Here is a 26,675-nt window from a genome sequence, read left to right on the forward strand (position 1 = left end):
TGTTACTATTATTTTAACCAATTAAAATAGTAAATTGCAGTGTATATAAATTACAAAAGTAATCAGAAACAAAAACAAAAGAAAAAACAATTTTCACTTTTTTTAGTCTCAATTTATCCCCTTTCTCTGTTACTCTTTCTCTAAATTCCATTTATGTAGTGGTTTTAGAGAGAGAAAGCAGCTTCTTTCTTGCTGCTCTTTTTTTATGATTCATAATTTCATGTGTTTTGCATATATACACACACCCATTTGTGTAAAAAAGTGAAAGATTGAAGCTTTTTTTGAGTTTTGAGCTAGCTGAAGCTCCATTAATGGTGAACAAGAAGGTGAAATAAGCAAGACCCTTGTGAGAATATTTGATGTTTTCAAAAGGGTACAGCAGCATTTCTTCAAAACCCCTCAAATTTGCTTTAAAAGTTGAGGTAAAGATAGCATCTTTCTAATGTTTTTTTGCCTTTGTATTTATCAAGAAGATTTAATGATATTTACTTTATTGGTCAATGTGTTTATTTCTTGATTTTAATTTCATGTAAAGTTTGCATCTTTTAGATGTTTATAAGCTAGATTGAAAAATGAGAGAAATGCAAGTGATTAAGTGAGATCAAAGACTAAACAACCAATATATGGAGAAATGCATAAGCATTTTTTAACAGAGAGCACAGTGAACGTGCTATATGTTGTCTGGACTTTGTTCAACTTATCTTCACGCTTGTTGAAAGGGTGAATAATTAGGGAGGTTCCAAATTGTTTTTTATTCAATTGTGATCCTTTAATTAAAAGTTAAAACCCTGATAGAAGAGAGAGAGACAGTCTTTTTTTGGAGTTTGGGTTGTGTCCATCTTTTGAGAGCAGTTGCAAGCCATGCTTGTTCCTCAAAGAAATCGAGAAATCTTTGTTTATAGTATAGTGAATTGCGTAGGGTGTGTATATTTTATATAGGTGTTCGGTTAAATACAAATTAATTTAGATTATAAACTGCAAATTGTGATATTTATTTATGAAAAACGATGATTTGTAGTACCGTGAGGGTATATTTGTTGCATACTAAATTAAATTGTTCGAGTGTGACCGATGATATGTTAGCTGGTTTGTGGAGTTTGTAGGCTAATACGGGTTGGAGCAGAACATGACCCTGCATATATATAGGGGGAGAGAGTACTGAGAACAAGAGAACACTTTAGTTTCTAATACTAATAATTTCATGTCTTTGGGCACATAATCATTAGAGGTTTGTGATGATTATAGTCTCACGCAAGACAATGCTGCATCGATAGATAAATGTGCCTTTTTTCTCTGTAGTTACATGAAATTTGAATGTTAAATTTCTTTGTTATTGAAAAAAATCCTAATCAGAAATATATCTTTCTTTCAGTTTATATGATCCTAAGAAAGGAGGAAAAACAAGAGGAATGACTATGAAGATGCAAGGTTACCATACGGTGGCTGTAAGGTTGAATGATCCATTTGGAACAAAGAGAAAGTACACATTTATAAACAAAGTATGGCTGCCCAAAATTTTAGCGCTCTGGATCATGATTATGGTTTTTGCTAGTAGAGTGCTATATAATAGGATGGATGCTGAAAACAAAGAAAGAAGGAAAGAAGTTCTTGTAAGCATGTGTGATCAAAGGGCTAGAATGTTGCAAGATCAATTTAATGTCAGTGTTAATCATGTGCATGCGCTTGCTGTTTTGGTCTCCACTTTTCACTATTATAAGAATCCCTCAGCAATTGATCAGGTGTGGGTTTATATTTGGTCATCTATTGTTGATTCTGTTGGCCCATTTTTCGCCACTTACCTAAATCTTTCTGGTAGTGCAGGAAACTTTTGCAGAATACACCGCTAGGACAGCTTTTGAAAGGCCATTGTTAAATGGTGTTGCATATGCACAAAGGGTTGTAAATTCAGAAAGGGATGAATTTGAGAAGCAACATGGGTGGACAATAAAGACAATGGAAAGGGAGCCTTCACCTATGCGAGATGAGTATGCCCCTGTAATATTCTCTCAAGAAACTGTCTCGTACATTGAGTCACTTGATATGATGTCAGGAGAGGTAATTCATATGCTATATTTTATTAAATCTGTTCAATTTTGGCATTTTGGGTAAATTCTCACATTACATGCGAGCAATGTTATCCGAAATTAATCACAAAATGGACGCTTACTCTCAAACTCCAAATTCTTCAATTTTTACAGGAAGATCGTGAAAACATATTAAGGGCTAGGTCTACTGGGAATGCAGTTCTTACAAGGCCATTTCGTTTGTTGGGTTCTCATCATCTTGGGGTTGTGTTAACGTTTCCTGTATACAAATTCAAGCTTGAGCCAAATCCTTCTGTGGAAGAACGTATTGAAGCAACAGCAGGGTATTCTATTTACTTCTTTCTATGCACTTAACATTTATTGTTATATTGTGTTACAGAATTTAATGCACTGTTTCTCTTCTTTTTTATATATATATTTTTTAATTTGTCTCTATGTAATGTTTACAGATTTATGTGATTCCTGATGGAAGAATTAATATTAAAGCTCTTATAAAATAGTATAAGTAATTTGCATCATGTATCTGCTATGTTACAGGTTTGTCTTGGGCAATTCCAGAAACTGTTGTCATATCTAATCTTTGAAACCCTCCTGGTGATAAAACCAAATATACAGCTCCTGTAAAATACAATGAGCATATTAAAAAAGTATTAGGATTTATGATTCTTAAAAATGGATTGCTAAGGAGTGTAGATGTTTTTGTCTTGCTGATTGCAGTATCCTACATTACTATACTTTTTTTTATATATACCCACATTTTCTACTGCCAATCCTACTTTTGTACATTGCAGTTAACATATCTGGATCTATAGAATACCGTTGTATCACTCACTTGAGTCAGTCAAATACTCGTCGGCAAGTCGCAATCTCAAAGAACCCCCATGTTTTATGTATACAAATAGTTTTATCATCCATTTCCTTAAAACATTTAATAGTTCCCATGTCCTAGGAAATGGGAACTTTTAATAGATATATTAAAAACAATTTGAAGGTTACACATATAATAAGTCACTATAAGACATGCGAGGCTACATTACTGTTCATCATTGATCATGTTAAACTTTAAATGTCTTGCAATATTTTCTATTAGTTGAAAGGTCTTCAATTAAAATCGAGATATAAATGTAATGATTTTGTCTTCTGTCTTGGCGATTTCTGTCAGAAGAATATTTTCCTGTAGCTAATTGTTACTTGCTCTAACAGATACCTTGGTGGAGCATTTGATGTGGAGTCGCTAGTTGAAAATCTACTAGGACAACTTTCTCGGAACCAAGCAATTGTAGTCAACGTATATGACATAACTAATACTTCAGATCCCCTAGTAATGTATGGACGTGAACATCAAGATTGTGATATTTCCCTTGAGCGTCTAAGCATGCTTGACTTTGGGGATCCATTTAGAAGACACCAAATGATATGTCGGTAAGCAAATTTAACCAGTTTTGCTTCATGTTAATATTTTTGATTTTTTTCCTTTATAACAAAGAAACTGGATATAAAGTTTTACTTATGAATTACTGTATCCTGCACAAAGGTATCTTCAGAAGGCACCGACAGCATGGACAGCAATCACGACTGCGTCCTTAATATTTGTAATTGGGTTACTAGTCGGCTATATGATATATGGTGCAGCGCTTCACATTGTTAAGGTTGAGGATGATTTTGACCAAATGGAGAAACTAAAAGGGCAAGCAGAAGCTGCCGATGTTGCAAAATCCCAGGTTGGACATACTACAACTTAATTATGTGAACTTGATCAAGTACATTTTTTCAGACTAGACTTCTGAGTGCTGACTTTATAATCCATGGCTTTCTTATTTTAGTTTCTTGCTACTGTATCACATGAAATCAGAACTCCAATGAACGGCATCCTTGGTATGGCTTATATCCTTAGTTTTGTCCCATGAAATAAGTACAAGGAACTTTGTTACTTACATTGGGGACTCCCTTTGTGTTATTGTTGCAGGGATGCTTGCATTGCTTCTTGATACAGATTTGAGCTCGACACAAAGGGACTATGGTCAAACAGCTCAGGCATGTGGAAAGGCACTGATAGCTTTGATTAATGAAGTCCTTGATAGGGCAAAAATCGAAGCTGGAAAGTTAAATCTGGAAGTAGTCCCATTTGATATTCGAGCTATACTTGATGATGTGCTCTCTTTGTTCTCTGAAAAGTCTAGGCACCAAGGTGTTGAGGTATGATCTAATCAGTGATAAATTTGATTCTCTGCGGTTTATTACACTGTTTGCCTTAATTTTTAGCACCCTGCACCCCCCCCCCCCCCCCCCCCCCCCCAACAATTTTTTTCCTTGTTTGTCTTATATCAATGATTTGTTGGCCTTACTGAGACTAATGTTGTACTTTCCAATGAGGAATGAAGCTGGCCGTGTTCGTATCTGATAAGGTTCCAGATATTGTTGTCGGAGATCCTGGGAGATTCCGGCAAGTGATCACAAATCTTGTGGGAAACTCTGTCAAGGTCAGTGTGCTGTTCTAAGCTCTATTAATTTTGTCATTACCTTGTACTATATCATCAAGTTTGCTCCTTCATATTCCAATTCGTAACAAGACTTGTGCTTGCCCAATTATATGTCTTAATATCATCTGACTGCTAGTAGTACTACCTTGTGGCAGTTCACAGAAAAAGGACACATATTCGTGCAAGTTCACCTTGCTGACCATGCACAAGTTGTCCTAGGGGCAAGTTCTGACACAACTTTGAATAGAGGATTTAAAGGTGCAGTTAGCAGTCACTTTAGTACTTTGAGTGGTCGTGAAGCTGCTGATGATAGGAATAATTGGGATACATTTAAGAAATTAATTGCCAATGAAGAGTTCATGTGCAATGCTTCTAATAACGTGATAGGTCCTGATGAATTATTTCAAAATGTCACATTGATGGTATCTGTTGAGGATACAGGGATAGGGATCCCTGTACCCGCACAAGAGCGGGTATACATGCCATTCATGCAGGCGGATAGTTCAACTTCGAGAAACTATGGTGGTACCGGTATCGGATTAAGTATAAGCAAGTGTCTAGTTGAGTTGATGGGTGGTCAGATAAACTTCATCAGTCGTCCGCAAATTGGAAGTACATTTTCGTTTACGGCTGTCTTTAGAAGGTGCCAAAATATTACAACTGGTGATATGAAAAAATCCTTAGCTGGTGATCTCCCTACGACCTTTAAAGGACTGAAAGCAATTTTAGTTGATGAGAGACCAGTTAGAGCTGCGATAACAAAGTATCATTTAAAAAGACTTGGCATCCTGGTAGAAATTGCCGCTAGCATCAAGATAGCAGCCACAATGTCAGGCATAAATGGTATTGTGAGATCGAGGTAAATCTTTAACTTCACACTACTTATTTTTAAACTTTATCACCGCCTGTTTCATTACTTTTGGTTTATTGCAGAAACCGTTTGCAGCAAGATATGATTCTGATTGAGAAGGATTCATGGTTATCCAGTGAAGATGATTTCTTAAATCTACGACTGATTAATTGCAAGCAAAACGGAGATGATAACTTATTATCTAAGATGATCCTTCTGGCCACCAATATCACCAGCGCTGAGTTTGATAAAGCAAAAGCAGCAGGTTTTGCAGATACTGTGATTATGAAGCCGTTGAGGGCTAGCATGGTAGCAGCCTGTCTTCAGCAGGTGTTTGGAACAGGAAAGAAACCGCAAGGAAAAGAAATGCTCAATGGATCTTTCCTTCGAAGTCTGCTTTGCGGCAAGAAAATATTGGTGGTTGATGACAACAGGGTGAATCGCAGAGTTGCAGCCGGTGCCCTGAAGAAGTTTGGTGCCGATGTGGAGTGTGCTGAGAGCGGTAAAGATGCTCTTGCACTACTACAGTTTCCACACAATTTTGACGCATGCTTCATGGATATTCAGATGCCAGAAATGGATGGGTTTGTTCTCAACTCTGTTTCTTATTTTCTTATATTCTCTTAATGATCTAAAATTCTAAGAAATTTAAATATATCTGATGATGCTTTTTAAAATATCACATAACCTTATTTGGTGATCATAGTATGATTAGGCTGCCCATGCCCATATGGCGTTAAAATAATTAATTTACTTGTATAATTGTATGTCCAATATCCAGATGGTCTAAATAAATATGATTGTTCATGTATACTTTCCAGCACTAGTGGATTGCAAAAGTTATATTATAGTGCTTTTGCTATCATTAGTCATACTCCCTCTGTCCCTCTCATTTGTTTACAGTTACTATTTTGGGATGTCCCTCTCATTTCTTTACGTTACTATAAATAGTAAGTTTTTCCCATCATTACACCCACTAGGCCACTATCTTCCTCTACTATCTCATATTTAACAATAAAAACTACTATTACACCCACTACTTTCCTCCACTATCTCAAATCTATTATTAAATATTGGTAGGTCCCACCACTTTACCCATTTTTCATTAAACTTTACTCATTTTTCACACATTGTCTTGGTCTCCGTGTCCCCCTCCAATGTAAACAATTGAGGGGGACGGAGGGAGTATTATTTATTTTTTTGCTAAATCTTCATCATGTTGTTATATACTTATATATACTGGTCCTGCAAAATGGAATATCAAAACATTTACAGAATCCAAACTAGTCTATAGTTTATCTGAATTAAGGTTTTAGTGACCTCAAGTAGTTTTATTTGATTTAGGATATTATCTTTCAAGCTGTAATAAGACGCTAGATTATTTTCAACCCAATTATCTTCATAGGACCAAGGTTTCATCAAGATGGTAGTTTGTGTATTGTGTACTTCCCACTTTGCAATAGTATACGTATACAAACTTGCCACAGTGCCTTTATCACCACACAGGCTATTATTATGTTCATCTTGAATTCTAATATACATCTATTCATAATGGACTATATCAGCTACAGATATATTAAATAAACCTTATCAAGACTAATTCAAAGTCCATAACTGCGCTGTCTATCTTAGATGTACTACACCTTTGTCATTAGAGTTGTCTGGAAGCACAACTGTTCTTACAGAATTTGTGCTATCTATTCATAATATAAGATTCGAATTAGCAGCCCAGGTATCAACTGTCTCAATATATTCACATTCCATCTGTTTGCAGTTTTGAGGCAACTCGTCGCATTAGGATGCTGGAGAGCAAGGCAAATGAGCAGATGAATGGTGAATATCCCCCTGCCAATAGAACTTCAAGAACTACAGAATGGCATTTACCCATTTTAGCCATGACGGCCGATGTTATCCATGCCACACATGACGAGTGCCTGAAAAACGGAATGGATGGTTACGTATCAAAGCCATTTGAAGAAGAGAATCTCTATCAGGCTGTTGCCATCTTCTTCGAGCCTAAACCAGTATCGGACTCATAGCAGAACTTCCCATTCCTGATTCCTTGCAACGAAACATTACCCGAGCATCTTTTGCATGTTCTTTGCTGAAGCCTAATCTCCAGTGTGGGAAAACTTTGAGTGTCAGTCTGCAGGTTGGATATAGTATTTGGCTATTTGCTAACCAGTTTACTTAAAAACCTCTACTGTTATTACAGAAACCATTAGTCTTCACTGTATGTAAAGATCATATGATGAAGTTTGGTTTCTGGGGTTTGGTTTAGGAACAATATCTTAAATTGCATGGCTCAGTTTGCACTGTGCTGTGTTATGTACTGGAAAGCAATGCCCATACTGTATATATAAATTCTCTTTAAATACTGCGTGGCCAAGGCACATAAAAGTGAAAACTAAAAACTAAAAACTGAGAATCATCACACAAACACAATATATTCTCTTTTATCTAATTTAAACACATCATTTTCAAATAGTTAATTTGCATTATTTGTATATCACCATCAGTAATAATTTGGAACTCCCATGAAATATAACATATTAAGTTATTAACAACAACTTTTACCTTGGAAGCAAGTAGAATGTTTAAATAATGTTTATCGTAGACATGACTCTCTCTGTCCTTCTCAATTCTTTACTATCGGGACAGATGTTTGGTCCTGGGGGTATCCTGGTTTCGTTTTCATTTTTCAATACTCTGAAGTCTATATCAGCACATATCAGAGTAACAAATGAATTATACTAATTAAAGCACTCCAACATTTTATGCACGCACACGCATACTGATCTCATGAAATCTCATGATTATGACAACTTCTGAGCTTTGTGCAAATAAAAATAATTTTTAAATAAAGGATCCTTGATATACCATATATATCAAATATTTATGAGTTGAAGTTTGAGTGGTAAAGAGCATTTCTCTTGGTTCCTGCAGTAAAATAAATTGATGATGAGGAGAAGAATTTGTACACATTTCATAGCCTGTTTGTGTATAACAAGTTGGTTTTTTACAGCAGCTCAGCCCTTTTCACCCTTGGATCAAACTGAGGCTCCTCAGCAAGAAGGTAACTAAACAAGTTAAGTGGATCACTTTAAGGCACTTTGTTCTTGAACTCACACTTGTTACATTTATGTATGCAGATCAAGTGTCGCGATTAGGCACGAGGAAAAGCCTGCACTCTCTTGAAGAACTTGGGCATCACAAGGAACAAGTATGACTCTTGATCGCCTCTTTGATACATTTGCATGGGAGTTTCGAGCTCTGTGTATTTAATCTAACGTTATCCCCCGACTCTTTATTTTACTTCGAGTACCCGTGTCGGAAACTCGACACTCGGACATGGATATGAACGCTCCAACATTTATCTTAGACCAAAAACATGTAAAATTCACAAAATATTGTCGGACTAGACGCTCGGACACATATCTAGTTTAGACATTTCAGCCCGGGTAACATAAATTTCATATGCATTTTCTTTACTTGATAGTTTTGTCGGATAACGATAAATTTTGATGTAGTTTGAGCAGACAGACAGATCAGAGATGAGTAGACTCGGGTCAAGACCACCAAATTGTGATCACGGATGTGGGGAGTGCAAGCCATGCGTTGCCGTTCAAGTCCCAACCAACGATATGCAGCTCCAGTCTCCTAATTATGGACCTGAAGAATGGAGCTGCAGGTGTGGCTCTAGCTTCTTCACACCATGATGGCATGATGGTATATGTTTTACAGGAGGTCGTCCTTGACAAGTAATTGTTAGCAACAATTATTCCGTACCTTTACAAAATCGCGGGATAATTATTATCGTCGATTGTCAAAAATCCGAACATTTTTTATACGAGACTTCAATATTGTTTATGTACAATTTGATGTCTCTTGTTATTTGGATATTGATATAAAATATTTCAAGAATTTAAAATCATTGTATAGTGATGTTTTTATGATACTCGTTAGCATCTGTTCTATATTAAATTCGATATATGTGAGAATCGAACCCAAGAACTCGGGGACGACAAACGGATATCTTTGCAAATGATTGATTTAGTTTCCATTCTGTATTGAAATTTGCAAATGAGAAGCATATCTTTTAGATATTTAACTTGGTTACCAAGGTATAGTTGAGTTTTATTAGGATTAAGCAACTCCTTGTATAAATCAAACTCTTCTAATCCTTATCCCATTTTTCATTTTTTCTTCTTCGATGGCTCTAACAAGAATACTTCGCCTCTCAAGTTCTCCTTCTCTACACCATTGTGGCCGCGCCTTCTCGACTGCTCTTAATCACATCCCTGTAGTTTTTCCTGACACGATTAATCGCGGCTCGAAAACATGCAGCAAACGGTTAATTGGACCCTTTCTCCGAAATTTTTCTAGCTCCCCTGAGGTTTCGGATGAGTACTTGCAGAGTTCGGTTACTGAGGATTTAATTTGCAGTGTCAAATCTCTTCGTAGGGACGTCGAGTCGTTGCGAACAGAAGTCATTTTACTGAGTGCAGCGGTTAGTTCAATTCAAAAATGTAATGCACGGAGTGTTGCAGGAGATAAAGATGATGGCAATGATTTTGTTGGCGACTCGAATGAGAAAGAGACCGCGAAGAAGAGTGATTTTTCTGAAGCAATGGCTACTCATTTTAATGCAAGATTTGTGATTAATCCAGAGAAAAAAGTGGTTGAAAATATGAGTGATTTTTCGTGCAACAGGGACGAGAAGGAGAAGAAGACCGAAAAAATAAGCGATTTCTCTGAGGCCATGGCTACTCACTTTAATACGAAAATTGTGATTAGTCAGGATGACAAGGCTGCAGAAAAGATGAGTGATGCCTCAGAGGCGATACGGATTCGTGACACCGGGGACAACAATGAGAAGCTCGCAGAAAAGACGAGTGGTTTTTCAGGGGAAATGCCGAAGAGTGATATTGAGGGAAACAATGAGAATACCACAGAAAATTTACAGAAGAGTGATGCTGAGGAGTACAATAATGATACCGTTTCTAATTGCAAAGAAAAAGATCCGCTCCTTAAAAAAATCGAATCAGAGATATCGCATGCTGAGGAATTCAGTCGTGTGTCTAGCCAGGTTTGTTATCGGTATCATGTTTTAATTAATTTAGTATCATTCATATTTGTTTTGTCGAATCCTGGAGTACTATGCTATAGTGTTTTGTCGATTCATGGAGTACTATGCTATAGTGTTTTGTCGATTCATGTTTGTTTGTTTGAGGTCCCTTAGATAAAAAAAGTTTTGCAATGTTCTCCTAGTAGTTTATATATTGTCTTTAAAATTTTCAATAAAAAAACGGTCTTCTTAGAACTTAACCCGTATAAAATATCTTGAAACAATGTATAGTATCTATGTTTAACTCTACTGTTTAATCTCGCATCTGTAGGGTGTAAACTTTCCGGATGATTTCCCCTTCAACGTGGAGAATGATATCCCAGGGTCCGATTCAATAACTTTGAAACGGCGGTACAAATCGAAAGATATTATTGTCCAAGCCGGCAAACCTTCTGTCTTCACTCCAATTACCGCTGAGTACTATCAGTTTCATAAGAACATCAGTTTTAGGATGCCAATACATGTTGAAATCCGTTGTGCTAACTCCGAGGAGAACGACATTGCATTCGACTGTGCTGCATACGGCACTGGATATTCAATCGAAAGTGTTTATAGCGGTGAATGTGTTTACACCAATAAGCTTGATTTTAGGTGAGTCTCATATTTTTTTGTGAGGTTTCAATATTGTGAAATGAATAGTGACCATTTTTGTGTGATCCAATCGCAGTGAACTGAACGACAGCCTGAAAACGGAATTCAGGAAGTATTTAGAGAACAGAGGAATCACGCCCAGCGCGGCCAATATCATATTCGGCTACATGCTGGACAAAGCCAACAGAGAAAAATTAAGGTCTTTATATAACTTGAAGAAGCTGTTGGAGGCAGGCAAAACATCTTAGTTGCATGATCGTTTCATTGTTTTCGTATGTTCGTATAACTCTACCAATTTAGTTCCTTCTTTGCTGTCAGATGAACTAAGTATGTATTATGTTCCGGTACTTATGCTCTTTTGGAGTTGCTCCCTGCTCTAGCACACCACTGCACTTCATGATGTCGTTATTATGTTGTTGATCTTTTAAAATATCAACGTTTCAAAAGTTTAATGTATTATGATTTTATAGTTGGAAAACTATTTGATAAATGTAAAACGGTTTTTTCCAAGAGTATAGCGGTTCTTGACCATCATATTTCTTTAAAAAATTTATATTTCAATTTTTATGAGAATTTGTTACAGATTTTAATATCAAATGTCATCAAATATAATTTTTTTCAAATATTATAATTCAAAATATGTAAATATCAATAAATTACCAAACATAATATGACTTTTTCAATAGCATTCCTTTTCCTAGCACAACAATTTTCACTAAACCTATATTTTAGAATATATAAAGTTGAATATATCTGGTTTTAAAGAATGAAAAAATCGACGTGCAGGCTGCATATATCACCGCAAAGGAAAATAATTGCAAATTTGACAATTGTTTATGGTCAGCACTCAGCACAACTGTACCAGGGATAGAAGGAAATCTTGCTCTTGTATTAAGAAAAATAGAAGAAACTAAAATGGAGACCGACCGTTCAAATTGTACGCACCGAGTCAGAAATGGGCTGCTAGTTTCTTCATTTTATGTGTTCCAACTGTTTCATCTTTTTTTAGTTGTCACAATTCTATTTTTATTAGTCAAATTAACTAATTTTTGACTGAGAATTATTGGTCACTTTTTCATTATTTTAAAAAATTAAAAATTATATTTTAAAGTAGATTAAAAGTTATCTCCGATGACATATTTTTTATATTTTATCAATTAATAAAATATTAATAAATTTCAGTCAAATTTTTGTCAATTTTACCGGCACAAACCCAAATATGACAATTAAAAAAGGACCGAGGGAGTATTAATTACGCAAATGTCATTCGTTTTCTTAACAGTTAACAGTGGTCCATTCATAATTTAGACTTAAGAGTTTATAATAATCTATTTTCTTTGCTGGACTAGCTGGCGCTCAATTCAATAGGAATGACTTTGTAAAATCGATATTTCTAGGAAGTAGTTGATGCAGCCAAATATTTTTTAATTCAAATAGATTCATTAAATTTTGGTGTGATATGTTGTGACCTTAAACAATATTTTCATCCATTTATAGACAGTGGTTGATTTTTCAAAAGGGTATCCACAGTTGAAATTTTTAAACGTGTTGTAAAAGGTAGCCATTATTAGGAATAATTTCAATTAATTATTTTGATATCAATAAGTTTTGGTTGGGCCAAAAAAAATGTTTCATCTAAGAAAATTAGATCAATAATCAATCAAATTTAAAAAATAAGGTGGATGGATTAGAGCGTGTTGATCATAAAAAATATCTAAATAAAAATAAAATCGATGACTTAAATATCAAATTATTTTGTTATCTGATTTTTCCTATCAGTCCTGAAATCTATCATAAAAGTTTATTATTTTGCTCAATATTTTATATTATTTTATATCATAATGTAGAAGAAGACACGAGTTAATAAATGGTATCACACGTCTAACATGTCATGGTACACCACTACATTACAAGTTTACAACCAGACAACTCCCATAAACCAGTAGAAAATACTCCCTCCGTCCCTTCCATTTCTTTACACTTTCTTCTTTGGAGTGTCCCATCCAATTCTTTACATTTCAAAACTTACCAAAAATAGTAAATGGGTCCCACCACTTCTCCACTTTTCTTTCCTTTTCACACTACTTTTACTCCACTATCTTCTTTTTATACATTAGAAATCAATGGGTCCCACCATTTCACCCACTTTTCTTTCTCTTTTTCACTACTTTATACATATTTCTTAACCTCCGTGCCCAACTCATTTGATAAGAAATGGGAGGGACGGAGGGAGTATCAAACATAATCCTCTGATATCGAATAAAATACTGTAGTAACCTGCTAAATATTCAAACTAGGCGTGTTAGGTTTGGTCCGCGTCTACAGGACACAAAAAGAAAGAAGAATGAGTAGATCAAGATATGAACCGTTGTGTGTCTTTGACTCTCGCCACGCCACACCGACCATTTCTTTATTTGTCGAAAGATTTTTGGTCAAACTTTGATCTCCATGCTTATTGAGTTTTTTATACAATACTTTCTCTCTCCTCTCATTTATTTACACTTTTTATAGTATCCGATCAGCATTTTAGAATGAATATTACATATAATTTTACAATTTTCTTTTAAAAATTTAAATTATATATTTTTATTCACAAAAAAAAAATTAAAATAATTTATCAAAATATATTTTATAACATAACTAAAATGCATGCTGAGCTTCCGTCCCCAATGTAAACAGTTGAGGGGGACGTAGGAAGTATCATTCATCCTCATGTATCGTTTTCATTTATTCAACACATATTTAAATATTTTATTCATTTATTTCTAAATAAAATTTAAATGTTTAAATTCTACATAGAGAAAAAGTAATTTTAAGAAAATTTATTATATTTTACAAGAATATTATAATTCGCGTAAACTTCCCTCCTCTAACTCACGACGAGAGGGAGAGAATTAAATGGTCCATTTCTAAGTTTTCAATGGTCAACGTTCAATCCCATACAACGTTTTCATTATTTTTATTTGTTGTAGTAATCTCCTTGCTCAAGTTTCCTTGCTTGAACCGCGTAAGGCAACTAGCACAACTCACGTATATATATTAACACAACCTCTTTATTGTACCATATTCTCATTTCATTCTAACACAACTTTATCTTATACCCAAAACAAAACAAAACAAAGGTTCGTAATAATATGATTTCCTCATGGAGAAAGAAGAGAGCTTCTCGGCAAGCGAACAAGAGAGACGGTTTGGATGACTTGTCGAATTTCGAGATTTCGATTCCGAGTCATTTCCGGTGCCCAATCTCGTTGGACTTGATGAAAGACCCCGTGACTTTGTCTAGCGGAATAACTTACGATCGGTGCAGCATTGAGACGTGGATTGAAGCTGGAAACAACACGTGTCCTACTACGAAACAAGCCTTGAACACGCTTGAGCCGACTCCTAATCACGCCTTGCGGAAAATGATACAAGATTGGTGCGTTGTGAATAAGTCGTATGGAATCGAGAGAATTCCGACGCCTAGGATCCCCTTGAGCTCGCATCAAGTCACGGAGATGCTTTCGAGGCTCGTGGCGGCGTGTAGAAGAGAGGAGGCCAGCGCGTGTGGGGAGGTGGTGGGGAGGATTAAGCGGTTGGCTAAGGAAAGTGAGAAGAATAAGCGATGTTTTGTCGCGAATGGGACAGTCGGCGTTTTAGCTTCGGTGTTTGAAACATTTTCGAAAACAAATTTTGATAAAAATGCTCTAGTTTTGGAGGAGGTTTTGTTAGTTATTTCGATGATGACGCCTTTAGATGGAGAGGCTAAGTCTTTTCTCGGATCAAATTCTTCGTTGAATTGCATGGTGCGGTTTTTAAGCGGTGGAGATTTATCGGTTCGAACAAATTCTGTATTAGTACTAAAACATGTTTTATCAACCGATCAGAAGAAAATGGAGGAGTTCGCGAAAATTGAAGGGTCTTTGGAAGGACTAGTGAAGCTAATCGAAGAGCCTGTCTCTACTACAACTACGAAAGCTTCTCTGATAATAATTTACTACATGGTTTCGACTTCATCGTCTAGTAGATCCGTCGAGAAGATTGTAACAAGATTTACTGACATGGGGTTAGTCGAAAGACTACTAGAAATGCTCATGGATTGCGAAAAAAGCATATGTGAGAAAGCACTGGGTGTTTTGGACGGCTTGTGTTTGTACAAGCAAGGAAGAGAAAAGGCCTATGCTAATGCACTAACAATGCCTGTTCTGGTCAAGAAGATCCTCCGGGTTTCGGACCTGGCTACAGAGTTCTCAGTGTCGATCGTCTGGAAGCTGAGCAAGAATGAGAAAAGGGAGGATGGAGGAGTTATTGTTGAAGCTCTTCAAGTAGGGGCTTTTCAGAAGCTACTTCTATTGTTGCAGTTCGGTTGCAGTGACAGGATCAAAGGCAAGGCCACGGACTTATTGAAAATGTTGAATCTTCACAGGGAGAAGCTGGAGGAGTGTATTGATTCGATGGATTTTAAAAATCTCAAGCGCCCTTCTTAATTCAAAAGAAGGCTCATTATGCGCGTATCATTGAACTCATGTAATTTTTTCGTAGGTTCATATTGATAGAACTGATTTTTTACTTGTACAAAGTACAAACTATACACAATTTATAAGTACATTACTTATACAACATCATTTTTTTCAGTTCTGCTCAAGGTAATTGATCTAGAACCACAACACAGATTCTTGATAATTTTAACGTTAAAAGGAATCATAACGATTAGTTTGTTTTCGGGGAAAGAGGGATTTAAGGCAGTGGATTATGAATCCTACTAGTGACTAGACTTCACAGGGCTTCGTGTTCATGTATATCTAGATATGTGGATCCTCGTCAAGATGATATGGATCAACCCTGAAGTGTAGATCTTTCAATTCAGAATAGGTTGCTGGGATGGCTGGCTGATGCATCACTTTCTTCCTTCTTGTGTTGATGAAATAATTATTTTCGTCAACCATTTTTGCTCAAAATCATTAATGGCCCATTTGGAACTTGGATTTCATTTGAAATTCTGGATTTGATAAAATAGTTTGTTTGGGAATTTGGATTTCATTTGAAATCCAGACATTCAAATGTTAGTATATAAACCTAAGAATTTGAAACGACAACTCAAATCCCGTCATTTGAAATGAAATGCATGTTTTCAGACGCGCTCTAAAAGTATTTTGGAAAGTAAATACAGTATGTCACTGTAATTTATAATTTGGAAACATTAAAATGATGATTATACGGACTAAATAGATTATTTTCTTGAATCTTGATGATAAACATTTCGGACAACTTTGTGGCTTTTCTTAGTAATTCATGTCTTAGACATTATTAAAGTTTATACAGAACATTCAAATACTGGTTGTTCTATCTTGACCTGCTTTATCTGTTCCAACATTTCAAGGTCTCGGACACGTTTATGATCTTCGGCTATTCTATTGTGCTCCAGGACAGTGATTAGTTTTGTTTGTTCCACCTCAATATTCCTTCTTCTGATATAGCAGTGCTTTTGCCGCCCACAATGAAACAGTACCATGTACATGCGAATATGCGATTATGCGAACAACTATTGCTCGGTTATGGTAATCTTACCAATGGCCTTGTGTCAAGAACAAAACCTGTTCAGGGAAGATGAGACTAGGCATCAATTATGCCATCTCCAGCTTGTAAATCAGTAAAGGACCAAGACCAGGGATATGAATCCAAATAATAATAAAAAAATCAGATCAGGACCCCATGAGATCAGTTATTTTAAAGAGACCTGCAGAACCGAAGGCATCCCATGAATTAATAATATATCTTAGTCTTCGTAACATATTAAAAGAGACGTATAAAAGAGGACGAAGGAGTATTCCGTGACAAATCTACTTAGGTGAAAATTAAATGTTTGTGTTTTAACATGGTTATGGTTTTTATTAAAAAAAAAAAACATGGTTATGGTTTTTATTAAAAAAAAAAAACATGGTTATGGTTTGGAACATATATAGAAAGGGTGTTATGGTTATGATTATGGTGGTGTTTTTCTTTAATTTTTTTCCAGAAATCAATCGTACTAAATTATTTGTCTTGTTCTATATCCGTTAGGTTAACTTATATGTGCTCTCTTCTATCTGCATTCTGCGCCGAATGTTGGAATGGAATTGGGGCTCTCCTTATGCGTATTTCTGTCGCTATGTTACGAATTATGTTTTTATTTATTTTTTCCTCCTGGGATCCCATCAACCCATCCGCCCATCTCTTCAGATGGGCCTTATTACCAATAGTTAACGTTGAGGCCCAACACTTTAGTGAGCATTAAAAACCATATAAGAAGATCTTCTAATCAATTAAACTCATTGCACCAAGACAAACTCCTGTCCTTTAAATTCTCACTGTTCTCCGTCAATTAATTTTTTCTCCTTTTGTAGCTAGGCTTTTCTTGACTTGTCCAATGCTTGTTCTTGTTCTAAATTTTAGTTTCAGTTATAACGTGTGCAACAATAGTTGTTACATATTCAGTGAGGTTACGTTCATCAACTAAAGATGTGTTTAACTTTTGTTGAGACTTTCTTAACTTTAATTGCATGTTTGTTGAGAATTTCTTAATTTTAGTTGAATATCTGTCATCTTTAAAGTACCTCACATTACAGTAGATGGAGGATCTCGAAAAAGTAAGATTATGTTCATAAACTAAAAACGTGTTAGATCGTGTTTTGCTTTTGTTGAGAGTTTCTCAAACTTTAATTAAATATCTATTATGTTTATAGTACAATCGAGCTATAGGTTAGTCGAGTTAATTAAAGATGGAGGATCTCGAGAACATGTTCACGTAAATTAAAGACATGATAGATCATATTTGTTTTTATGAAGAATTTCTCAAATTTTAATCGAATGTTTGTCATGTTTAAAGTATTTCGCTATACAGTTGAGATAAAGACGGAGGATATCAAATGATTTCCACAATTTCCTGAAAGGCGACTCCTCTTATATTGGGAAATCTACCTGTAGAGCTAGTCTTGAGATTCTTATCGAATGAAAGAACATATACAGCGGGTCTTATCATCTTTTATTTGGCAACGCCGTGCGCTAAGAGCATCTCCAACGGCGTTGGCTATAATCGTTGGCTAAATTGGACCTGTAAGACATTATGTAAAATTTGCTGAACCTGTAGGACATTTTGCTTCAATGGTACTGGCTATATTGGCTGGCTATAATTTAAAAATAGTATGTTATTAATATTTTAAATTATTAAAATAGAATATATTAGTTCAATATGGTAATAAATGATGTACAATCTTCCTACAGATTTTCTTACAGACCTGTAGAGGTTCGACAAATTTAGCCATCCATAGGAGGTTGGCTAAATTTATAGATAACAGCTGATCATGGTTGGAGTTCAGTTTTTGAAGCTGTTGGCTATATCTTTTTATTTTAAGTATGCCAACTCATTTTTTAGCCAAGGGGTTTAGATGGTTGGAGATACTCTAAATACCTGGTCATAGTTCATGTATGACATTAACGATCTTGGAGCAACTCCAATAGCTTAGCTATTTGGAGTCTTAAACCAAAATATAAGGTATATAAGAAAATAATCTACTCCAATAGTATCCTAGTGATTCCCTAAATCACTAAGATCTATTAGCCATGCCTTATCTTTAGTTAACCTCGATCCTCTCCCAAATCTTATTTTATAATAAATTTTGAAAACAAACATGTTCTCTCTCTTCACCTATTGTAATAATGGTAACTTTTAATAATAAAATAGTATATAAGAAATGAATATAAGGAATATTGTTGGAGTTGAGAATAGCTATTATTATCTTAAATCATTATGATCCAATATTTTATATTATATTTAAGGAATGTGCTAAGATGCTGGTGGAGTTGCTCTTAGCCCCTTAGTTTGGAAATCATAGAAAATATTTATGAGGATTTTTAATTGAAGATCGAACATATGAGAAAATCAATTATGACCCTGTTTAATTTATCTTATTTTTCAAAATTGAGTTGTAACTTATTTTTGTGATTGAGGAAGGTCAAACGGCTGTTAAGATTTCATACTTGATGTAAATATATGAATTCTTTTTCTTAAAATAAGTTCTTATTATCATCAGACAAACATACCCGGTATCTTGCACATCTGCTCATAATTCTAAGATTGATTTTCCTCAGGCTTGCAACTTAAAAGCCGAAAAATCACCCTCAAATCTTCATTCCGAATCCCTAGCGATGGCTTTGTTGCACATAACTTTTTTATTTGATCTGGCTCTAGACGAGTCAATCGTATGCAACAACGAATTTTACTATGAGAGTTTACAATACTGTACACAACAAAAATGCAACACAATTATTCACATTTAATCATCTAAATTGTTTTGTCATTCTAAATAATACTCCCTCTGTCCCATAATTTTTGGTTTGTTTGACTTTTGATGGTTAAATTGACCAAACTTTGACCACAAATTACATATATAATATGATTAAGAACAATCATAAAAATTATAACATTAAAAAATATATTTTACGTAATAAAATTATGCATATTTTATAGAATCACATGTAATTTGTAATCAAAGTTTTGTCAGTTTGAACATAAAAAATCAAACAAGCCAAGAATTATGGGAAGGATGGAGTAAATATCTGACAAAGCCTGGGGCCTTGCAAGAATGCAAGTTATATCCAGTGCATATTTGCAACTAAAGTTTGCAAAGGTGGAATAATTATTTATCGCCGATTGTTAAGTGGTTCTTCTTTATTTTTGTTCCATGATATAATGATATGGTAAATAACTTGTCATGAGATATGATGAGGATGGCGATCCAAATAGTTTGCTCTTTTCAAGCAAACAAGGCAGGATTCTACAATGTATGATGGAGAAAATTAATCAAATTTTTAGTTAAAAATGAGAAGCAATTTAATTTATTTTAGACCGTAACCAACATTCGAAGATTGGAGATATTTAATTTAAGTCCCAATTATTCCAAAATCTTGGTTCTGCGTTTATAGGAAAAGGTTCAGATGAGGATATAAGCAGCAGGGAGGATTAATAGAAAATGCTACGGAAAAGTATAATTGAAATGTTTACTTTGAAATTTAGGGTTCTGCAACAAAACTTTAGTGATTGCATGATTCTATTTTAACCATTGATTCTCTCTTAAGCGTGACTCTATTTTAATCATTGATTCTCTCTTAAGCGTGACCCTAGTAATATGTTGTCAATGAAAGTTGAATAGCCAGTAGTGCTTACATCAGAAAAATTTAACCTGGCAAAAAAATGCACTTGAAGTTTGAAAGAGTGATACTGAGACTTAAAAGGAGTTCCTCAGCAAAAGACAGCCAGCTATAGAAGTCTCAATATTCACGTATTTTTGCCGGAATTAATCCATATCAAATAACTAAAATAGAAACATTTTGTATTGTTATAACGTTCGTCGCAGTGAGATGGAATTCAGGTCACTAGAAAATAATAAAAAACATAGCCGCGAAACAACCCAATGAATCGGATGAGTCAAATAAGTTACAACGATGATTCAATATTAAATATTTATTTAAGTGAGCCGTCAAGGCTCGCATATTCTATTTTGTTTTGAGTAGCAACCACATACGACTGTCAAATTCTTCAGAGTGAGATCTAACTGGCATATCTGAGAATAGAAATGTGGGCAGTCAATATGGAACCTTCATACTGGTAATAGAAAAATGTATTTTCAAGTGCACTTTGAAGAAATATAATCTGACTATCATTTATATCAGAAAACAACTGAACTGAAAACTAAAACTATGGTGGGTTGGGTGTGAGCAAGGAGCCGCCGTCCGCCCATGCGAAAAGTTTGAAACATGTGTGCATGCTTCATACTATAGTTTTGCATGCATCTTAACAAATACTACCTCTTCCAGCTTATTATATACGTGGTCATATCGTTTGTAACTCCATGTGAGTATGATATTATTGGTGTGGACTGTGTCCAAGTCTGTACATTGTTTTCGCCCTTCCTCTAATCGGCCTCACTAATGAAGTTTTTTGGATGTTTATATTCAATAAATCATTTTTTATCTTTACGATGTGTTATTGTCGGAAAGACATTCGACACGAGTAGTCCAAGAGCCTATGTCGTCACACAACTGCAGCCTGCAACCCCAAAATCAACTTCTTAACCACCGACTGTGATACCATTCATTGGACCGCCAACATTCGTTAACTCCACATTAGTATGATACTCCCTCCGTTTCAAATTAGATGCCCACTTTTAAAAAATCACACAGTTTAAGAAAAGTGAATGTTTATAAATTAATTACATTAAATGATCATATAATATATCGAATGAGATTCTAGGAAATATAAATTAAAGATATGTGGAGTAGAATCGACTTTGGAAATATGATTTTGCATTGAAAGTTGAAGTGGACAAATCATTTGAAACTAATTTTTTTCTTGAAAGTGGACATGTAAATTGAAGCGGAAGGAGTATTGTCAGTTCTGGGGTCCAAGCCTGCACGGATTTCTTTTCGGACTCCCCCAAAAAATTTCATACTAATGGAGTTATTTGGCTACTTATATTTAAGAGAAATTTTCTTCTCAAAAGTTTATATAACTGTTACGTTCACTCTCCTTTACCTTTTACATGTTCATTTTAAAAAAAAATATTTCTGTTTAAATGTTCATTTACGTTTTTAAATTAAATTTAATGATAAATTTTTAAATTTATCTCCATAATTTTTATTTTCAAAACTTGACTCATCTAAAACTTAGTTGAATTAGCATTTTCAAGACATTAGTTAAAGATATTCAAAGAGAAAATTTAATTCAATGATGTTCTGTTATGCTTATAGTCTAAAGATCTACTGAATAAAATAATTTTATACTTTGTTCTAGTTTATACGAACAGATCGCCGCGCTTAGTGCGGTTTACCTTGGTTCACGTAGTTTGCAGGCTATTGCGTGAGCTCGTGGGTTTACCCAGTGCGCACCCGAAGGGTAGCTGCTGCGGGTTCCTACGTTAAAAAAAAAAAAGAAATTATAATTGTCTAACACACTAAAAATGATTATAGTAAGGTCCTTCATGAAAATTATATTGAAAGTTAATTTATAGTTAAAAGTGTGAGGCAATTAAAAAATAAGTTAGATTTTAAATAAGATAAAACATAGATCATTGCAAATATGTTTTTAATTTAGTATTAAAAATCATATTTTATTTTAAATTATAACGATAATTACATTTATTTGAACATAATTATTGGACTTACTCTGACTAACTAAATAAAATAAAATAACATATTTATTGTCCGTGAGTAGTGTTGTAGAAAACAAGAATCAGACTTAATCGGTGAAGTCACGGAAAAAAGATTAATTAGAGATTAATTGAATTGATCGGGGATTAATCGGATTGATCGGCAATTAATCGGAGATTTAATTAGTATTGCGACTTACGGAACAGAGCTCAAATATGTGATTAATCACCGACTTTTAGAAAAGAGCCCGTGACCGGAAAAAATAGAAAACAAATACTATTTCAACTGACTATTCGAATTAAATCAAGTTCAAATAAAAAGAAGCACCGAATTACCGAATTTTAAAAACAACATATGACTTTATCATCAAAATTTTGAATTGGAATTTTAGCACAGTTGGTCTTCCTCAGTCCACCCTTTCTATAATAAAACACAGAAAGAAAGACAGACCAGGACTTTCAACCGTGGCATCCTCAACATAAAAAACTAAATCATCCTTTTCATGTTTTAAATTTAAACAACGATTTCTGCATCAGGGTAACTCTTCTTCCTTGCGTTTTCAGGAGCCACCGGCACGTTCGCTGATGCCTATAAATTGAACATGTACTGCGTCAAAATAATATCATCAACCACATTTCAAATCACAACATCAAAACAAGAAAAAAAAGGATCATATTATCTAGGTACCAAATGGCTATCCAGATTGTCCCCATTGCTATGTTCATGGTCATTTCCTTCATGCTTCTCAATCTACTCAAAAAATTGTTTCGAAAATCGAAGAAACTTCCTCCAGGGCCATTCAGGCTTCCCATACTAGGCAACTTGTTACAAGTCACTGGCGCACTCCCTCACCGCAGTCTCTACAATTTATCGAAAACTCACGGCCCCCTCATGCACCTCCAGCTCGGTGAGGTCTCTGCTGTGGTTGTATCGAACCCGAGAGTAGCTAAAGAAGTTCTCAAGACTCATGATCTCTGCTTTGCTGACCGTCCAACGCTTCTGCTAGGCAACATTATTTTGTCGAATTGCAGAGACATTGTCTTGGCGCGGTATGGTGAGCACTGGAGGCAGTTTCGAAAAATCTGTACCTTGGAGCTCTTGAGTGCTAATAAAGTGAAATCTTTTAGAAATATAAGGGAAGAGGAGGCGCGGGACCTTATCCAATCCATTCAATCAGCGTCAGGGTCTGCGGTTAATGTGAGCGAGAAGGTCTCTAATTTGGCAAACTCGATAACTTGCAGGTCTACAATTGGAAAGAGATGCAAGTACCAACATGAACTCATTGAGGCTACGGAGAATATAGCTTACTGGGGCGCGGGTTTTTTTATGGCTGATTTGTTTCCTTCTGCGCTGGTTTTTCCAGTTCTGAGTGGAATGAAGCCTGCACTTAAGAAGGTTCGTCGAGAGCTTGATCATATATTTGATTACATAATAAATGAACATAAGGAGAAGTTGGCTAGTAGGAAGAATCAAGGAACCAAGCTTGAGGCAGAGGATGAAGACCTTGTTGATATTTTGTTGAGGATTAACGACAGTCTGCAACTCGAATTTCCTGTCACTTCCAACGACATCCAAGGCATCGTTTTGGTTAGTAATGCCATTTCCTATTTTGAATTGTTATAGTTCTTTAAATTTTGTTCATTTATTCTGTATAAATCTTTTAGCTTACGGTTCTTATTAATGTTAACAGGATATGTTCACCGCGGGGACTGACACGTCTTCAGCAGTGCTAGAATGGGCAATGTCAGAGCTGATGAAAAAGCCAAGCGCGATGAAAAAGGCACAAGATGAGCTGAGAACCGCCTTAAAAGGAAAGGAAAGTATCCGCGAAACTGATATCCAAGGCTTGAGTTATCTAAAGCTAGTGATCAAGGAAACGCTACGCTTACATCCCCCGGTTCCCCTGCTACTCCCTAGAGAATGCAGAAAAGAATGCGAAATTGATGGATATACTATTCCAGTTGGGACCAAAGTCATGGTAAATGCGTGGGCTATTGGAAGAGACCCCGGGCAATGGGTTGATGCTGACAGTTTCATTCCTGAAAGATTTGATGGAAGCTCAGTTGATTACATTGGAGCCAACTTCGAGTTTATTCCTTTTGGTGCTGGACGAAGGATGTGCGCAGGAATCTCGTTCGGGATTGCTAGCATTGAGCTTCCTCTGGCGCAGCTGCTCTATCACTTCGACTGGACTCTTCCTGATGGAATGAAGCCGGAGGATTTGGACATGGATGAAACTTTTGGAGCTACTACGAAACGAAAGAACAGCTTGTTTTTGAATGCCAGTCCTCACATTTCTAGCATCGAAGAGTGACCAAAGAAGTCGATATCACCCTTTCATGATTGGATTGTTTTTACTGGAGAGCCGAGAGGGTTTGTTTATGTTGTCTAAGGACATGCAGTCTTTTAGAACTCTTTAATTGATTAAACGTGTGCGCGCCCGCCAAAGATTTGTAATTGTTTCTGATTCTGTTAAAGAAATAGATGAGTATAGATATTTTTGGTATGTTAAAGTTCAACGTGCCAAGATCATCTCTTAACGGTGTTAACTATACTCGTGGGCTAAACTGGACATGTAGGATATTAGGTAAAATTTACTGAACCATGAAAGACATTTAAATTTAATGGTATTAGCTATATTGAGTATTTATAATTTAAAAAAAATATATTATTAATATTTAAATTCTTATAAATAGAATATATCAGTTTAATATGATAATAAATAAAATGTAATCTTTCTACAGATTTTTTATAAATCTATATAGGTTTGAAAAATATAATCTATTCATAGGAGGTTGGCTATAATTATAGCTAAAGGGTGGGTGTGGTTGAAGTGTGTTTTTTTTTTATGCCAAATCGGTTTTTAGCTAAAGGCTCTTCATGGTTGAAGATGCTCTAACACATGTATTACCTAAAATTTTAAATTACTTAGAATCTGCTGTTACAGAAAGCCTCTCCCTTACGAACCTTATATTCTCTCTGCCCTTGAAGTAGCTTTCATCGATTTTCCCTGGTGGAAAGTCCCAAACTCTTTTATCTGTATTTTTCGATTTGTTTCCTTCAATAATCTTTCTCTTTGAAGAAGAATTTCTATCTTTTTGATCAGGTTTGGCTTGTTTTTCTGGATCTATATCATAAGAGTTTTCGATTTACTTTTTATTCTATGCGAGCGGAGCTTATCGGATTGGAGAGTTTATCGTCTATCTTGTGACTTCGACTATTAGATCTAATTTTTTCTTTTTTTTTGATTTCTTTTCAGTTTGCTAATTTTATTTCGTTTTTCGACTTGTACTTTCAGGTATCTTCTCTTCCTAGTGAGAGTTCTGTTTTCGCTTCTTAATTGTAAGCGGGAGTCTTATATTGATGATGAAATTTTGTATGAAATCGCAATTCTGATCGATAACTCAAACGAGAGCTCTATATCGTTTATCTGTGTGTTTATAAAAACAGGCGATTGCAATTTACTAGTTATTTGTTCGACTTGATCATTCGTCTAGATGTCCTATATTTTTTTGTTATTAGATTAACACTTTTGTGTCAAAAAAAGAATCTGCTGTTACTATTCAAGATTGAAATACTTCAACTGATCTTTAGCAAGATTTGCAATAATTTTATCTTTGAGTCGGACTTGATCCTTAATTTTAAAAATCTCAGGCGATTAACAAACATGCATAAACACTATTACAACCCTTAACATTAATCGATTATTTACCAACCCTTAGAAAGTAGGGAATTGCAAATTAAAATTGTCATTAGAGCATCTCCAACCGCGTTGGCTATAATCGCTGGCTAAATTGGACCTGTAAGACATTATGTAAAATTTGCTGAACCTGTAAGACATTTTGCTTCAATGGTACTGGCTATATTGGTTCGCTATAATTTAAAAATAGTATGTTATTAATATTTTAAATTGTTAAAATAGAATATATCAGTTCAATATGGTAATAGATGATGTACAATCTTCCTACAGATTTTCTTACAGACCTGTAGAGGTTCGACAAATTTAGCCATCCATAGGAGGTTGGCTAAATATATAGACAACAGATGAGCATGGTTGGAGTTGAGTTTTTGGAGCTGTTGGCTAAAATTTTTTATTTTAGGTATGCCAACTCACCTTTTATCCAAGGGTTTTAGATGGTTGGAGATGCTCTTAGCAAACATAAAAGAACCAAATTTTCAGTTATTAAACAAATCTGAATCGAGTTTTTAATGTAATTTATGGTAATATATTAATTGTTGAATTTTTAATTTATGTTAATAGTGCACCCAATCTTCATATAATCTATTTGAAAATGGTAAAATTAATGTACAATATGTATCATCGATGTATATATAATTTGTATTTTGAGATCTCAATACGTATCATTAATGTGGAAGGATTTCAAAGATCTCAAAATACATAGAAACAATTTGAA

General features: G+C 35.0%; 4 protein-coding genes across 5 annotated transcripts; all 4 read left to right on the plus strand.

Annotated features, from left to right (window-relative positions):
• Nucleotides 1-69: 69 nt before the first annotated feature.
• On the plus strand, nucleotides 70-7,752 carry LOC108196198 (histidine kinase 4). Of its 2 annotated transcripts, XM_017363370.2 has the most exons (12): nucleotides 70-422; nucleotides 1,373-1,739; nucleotides 1,822-2,055; nucleotides 2,199-2,368; nucleotides 3,249-3,467; nucleotides 3,580-3,766; nucleotides 3,869-3,920; nucleotides 4,012-4,241; nucleotides 4,427-4,525; nucleotides 4,681-5,384; nucleotides 5,459-5,959; nucleotides 7,150-7,752. In XM_017363370.2, the coding sequence occupies exons 2-12, from the start codon at nucleotides 1,410-1,412 to the stop codon at nucleotides 7,412-7,414; spliced, it is 2,991 nt and encodes a 996-aa protein (XP_017218859.1). In that variant the 5' UTR covers nucleotides 70-422; nucleotides 1,373-1,409; the 3' UTR covers nucleotides 7,415-7,752. The 2 variants fall into 2 exon arrangements, with proteins under 2 accessions (XP_017218859.1, XP_017218860.1); XM_017363371.2 differs by lacking the exon at nucleotides 70-422 and having other exon boundaries at nucleotides 1,598-1,739; nucleotides 1,817-2,055.
• Nucleotides 7,753-9,554: 1,802 nt separating this feature from the next.
• Nucleotides 9,555-11,541, plus strand: LOC108195594 (uncharacterized). Its single transcript, XM_017362573.2, has 3 exons — nucleotides 9,555-10,464; nucleotides 10,775-11,094; nucleotides 11,171-11,541. Exons 1-3 carry the CDS (start codon nucleotides 9,589-9,591, stop codon nucleotides 11,340-11,342), a joined length of 1,368 nt encoding a protein of 455 aa, XP_017218062.1. The 5' UTR covers nucleotides 9,555-9,588; the 3' UTR covers nucleotides 11,343-11,541.
• A 2,558-nt stretch (nucleotides 11,542-14,099) lies between these two features.
• LOC108193947 (U-box domain-containing protein 21) lies at nucleotides 14,100-15,710 on the plus strand. The gene has a single exon (XM_017360805.2). It carries the CDS (start codon nucleotides 14,229-14,231, stop codon nucleotides 15,561-15,563), a length of 1,335 nt encoding a protein of 444 aa, XP_017216294.1. The 5' UTR covers nucleotides 14,100-14,228; the 3' UTR covers nucleotides 15,564-15,710.
• A 7,177-nt stretch (nucleotides 15,711-22,887) lies between these two features.
• Nucleotides 22,888-24,809, plus strand: LOC108194228 (cytochrome P450 CYP71D312). Its single transcript, XM_017361162.2, has 2 exons — nucleotides 22,888-23,847; nucleotides 23,951-24,809. Exons 1-2 carry the CDS (start codon nucleotides 22,951-22,953, stop codon nucleotides 24,572-24,574), a joined length of 1,521 nt encoding a protein of 506 aa, XP_017216651.1. The 5' UTR covers nucleotides 22,888-22,950; the 3' UTR covers nucleotides 24,575-24,809.
• The last annotated feature ends 1,866 nt before the right edge of the window (nucleotides 24,810-26,675 follow it).

Source organism: Daucus carota, chromosome 7 (assembly GCF_001625215.2).
Source record: "Daucus carota subsp. sativus chromosome 7, DH1 v3.0, whole genome shotgun sequence".
Lineage (NCBI taxonomy): Eukaryota > Viridiplantae > Streptophyta > Magnoliopsida > Apiales > Apiaceae > Daucus > Daucus carota.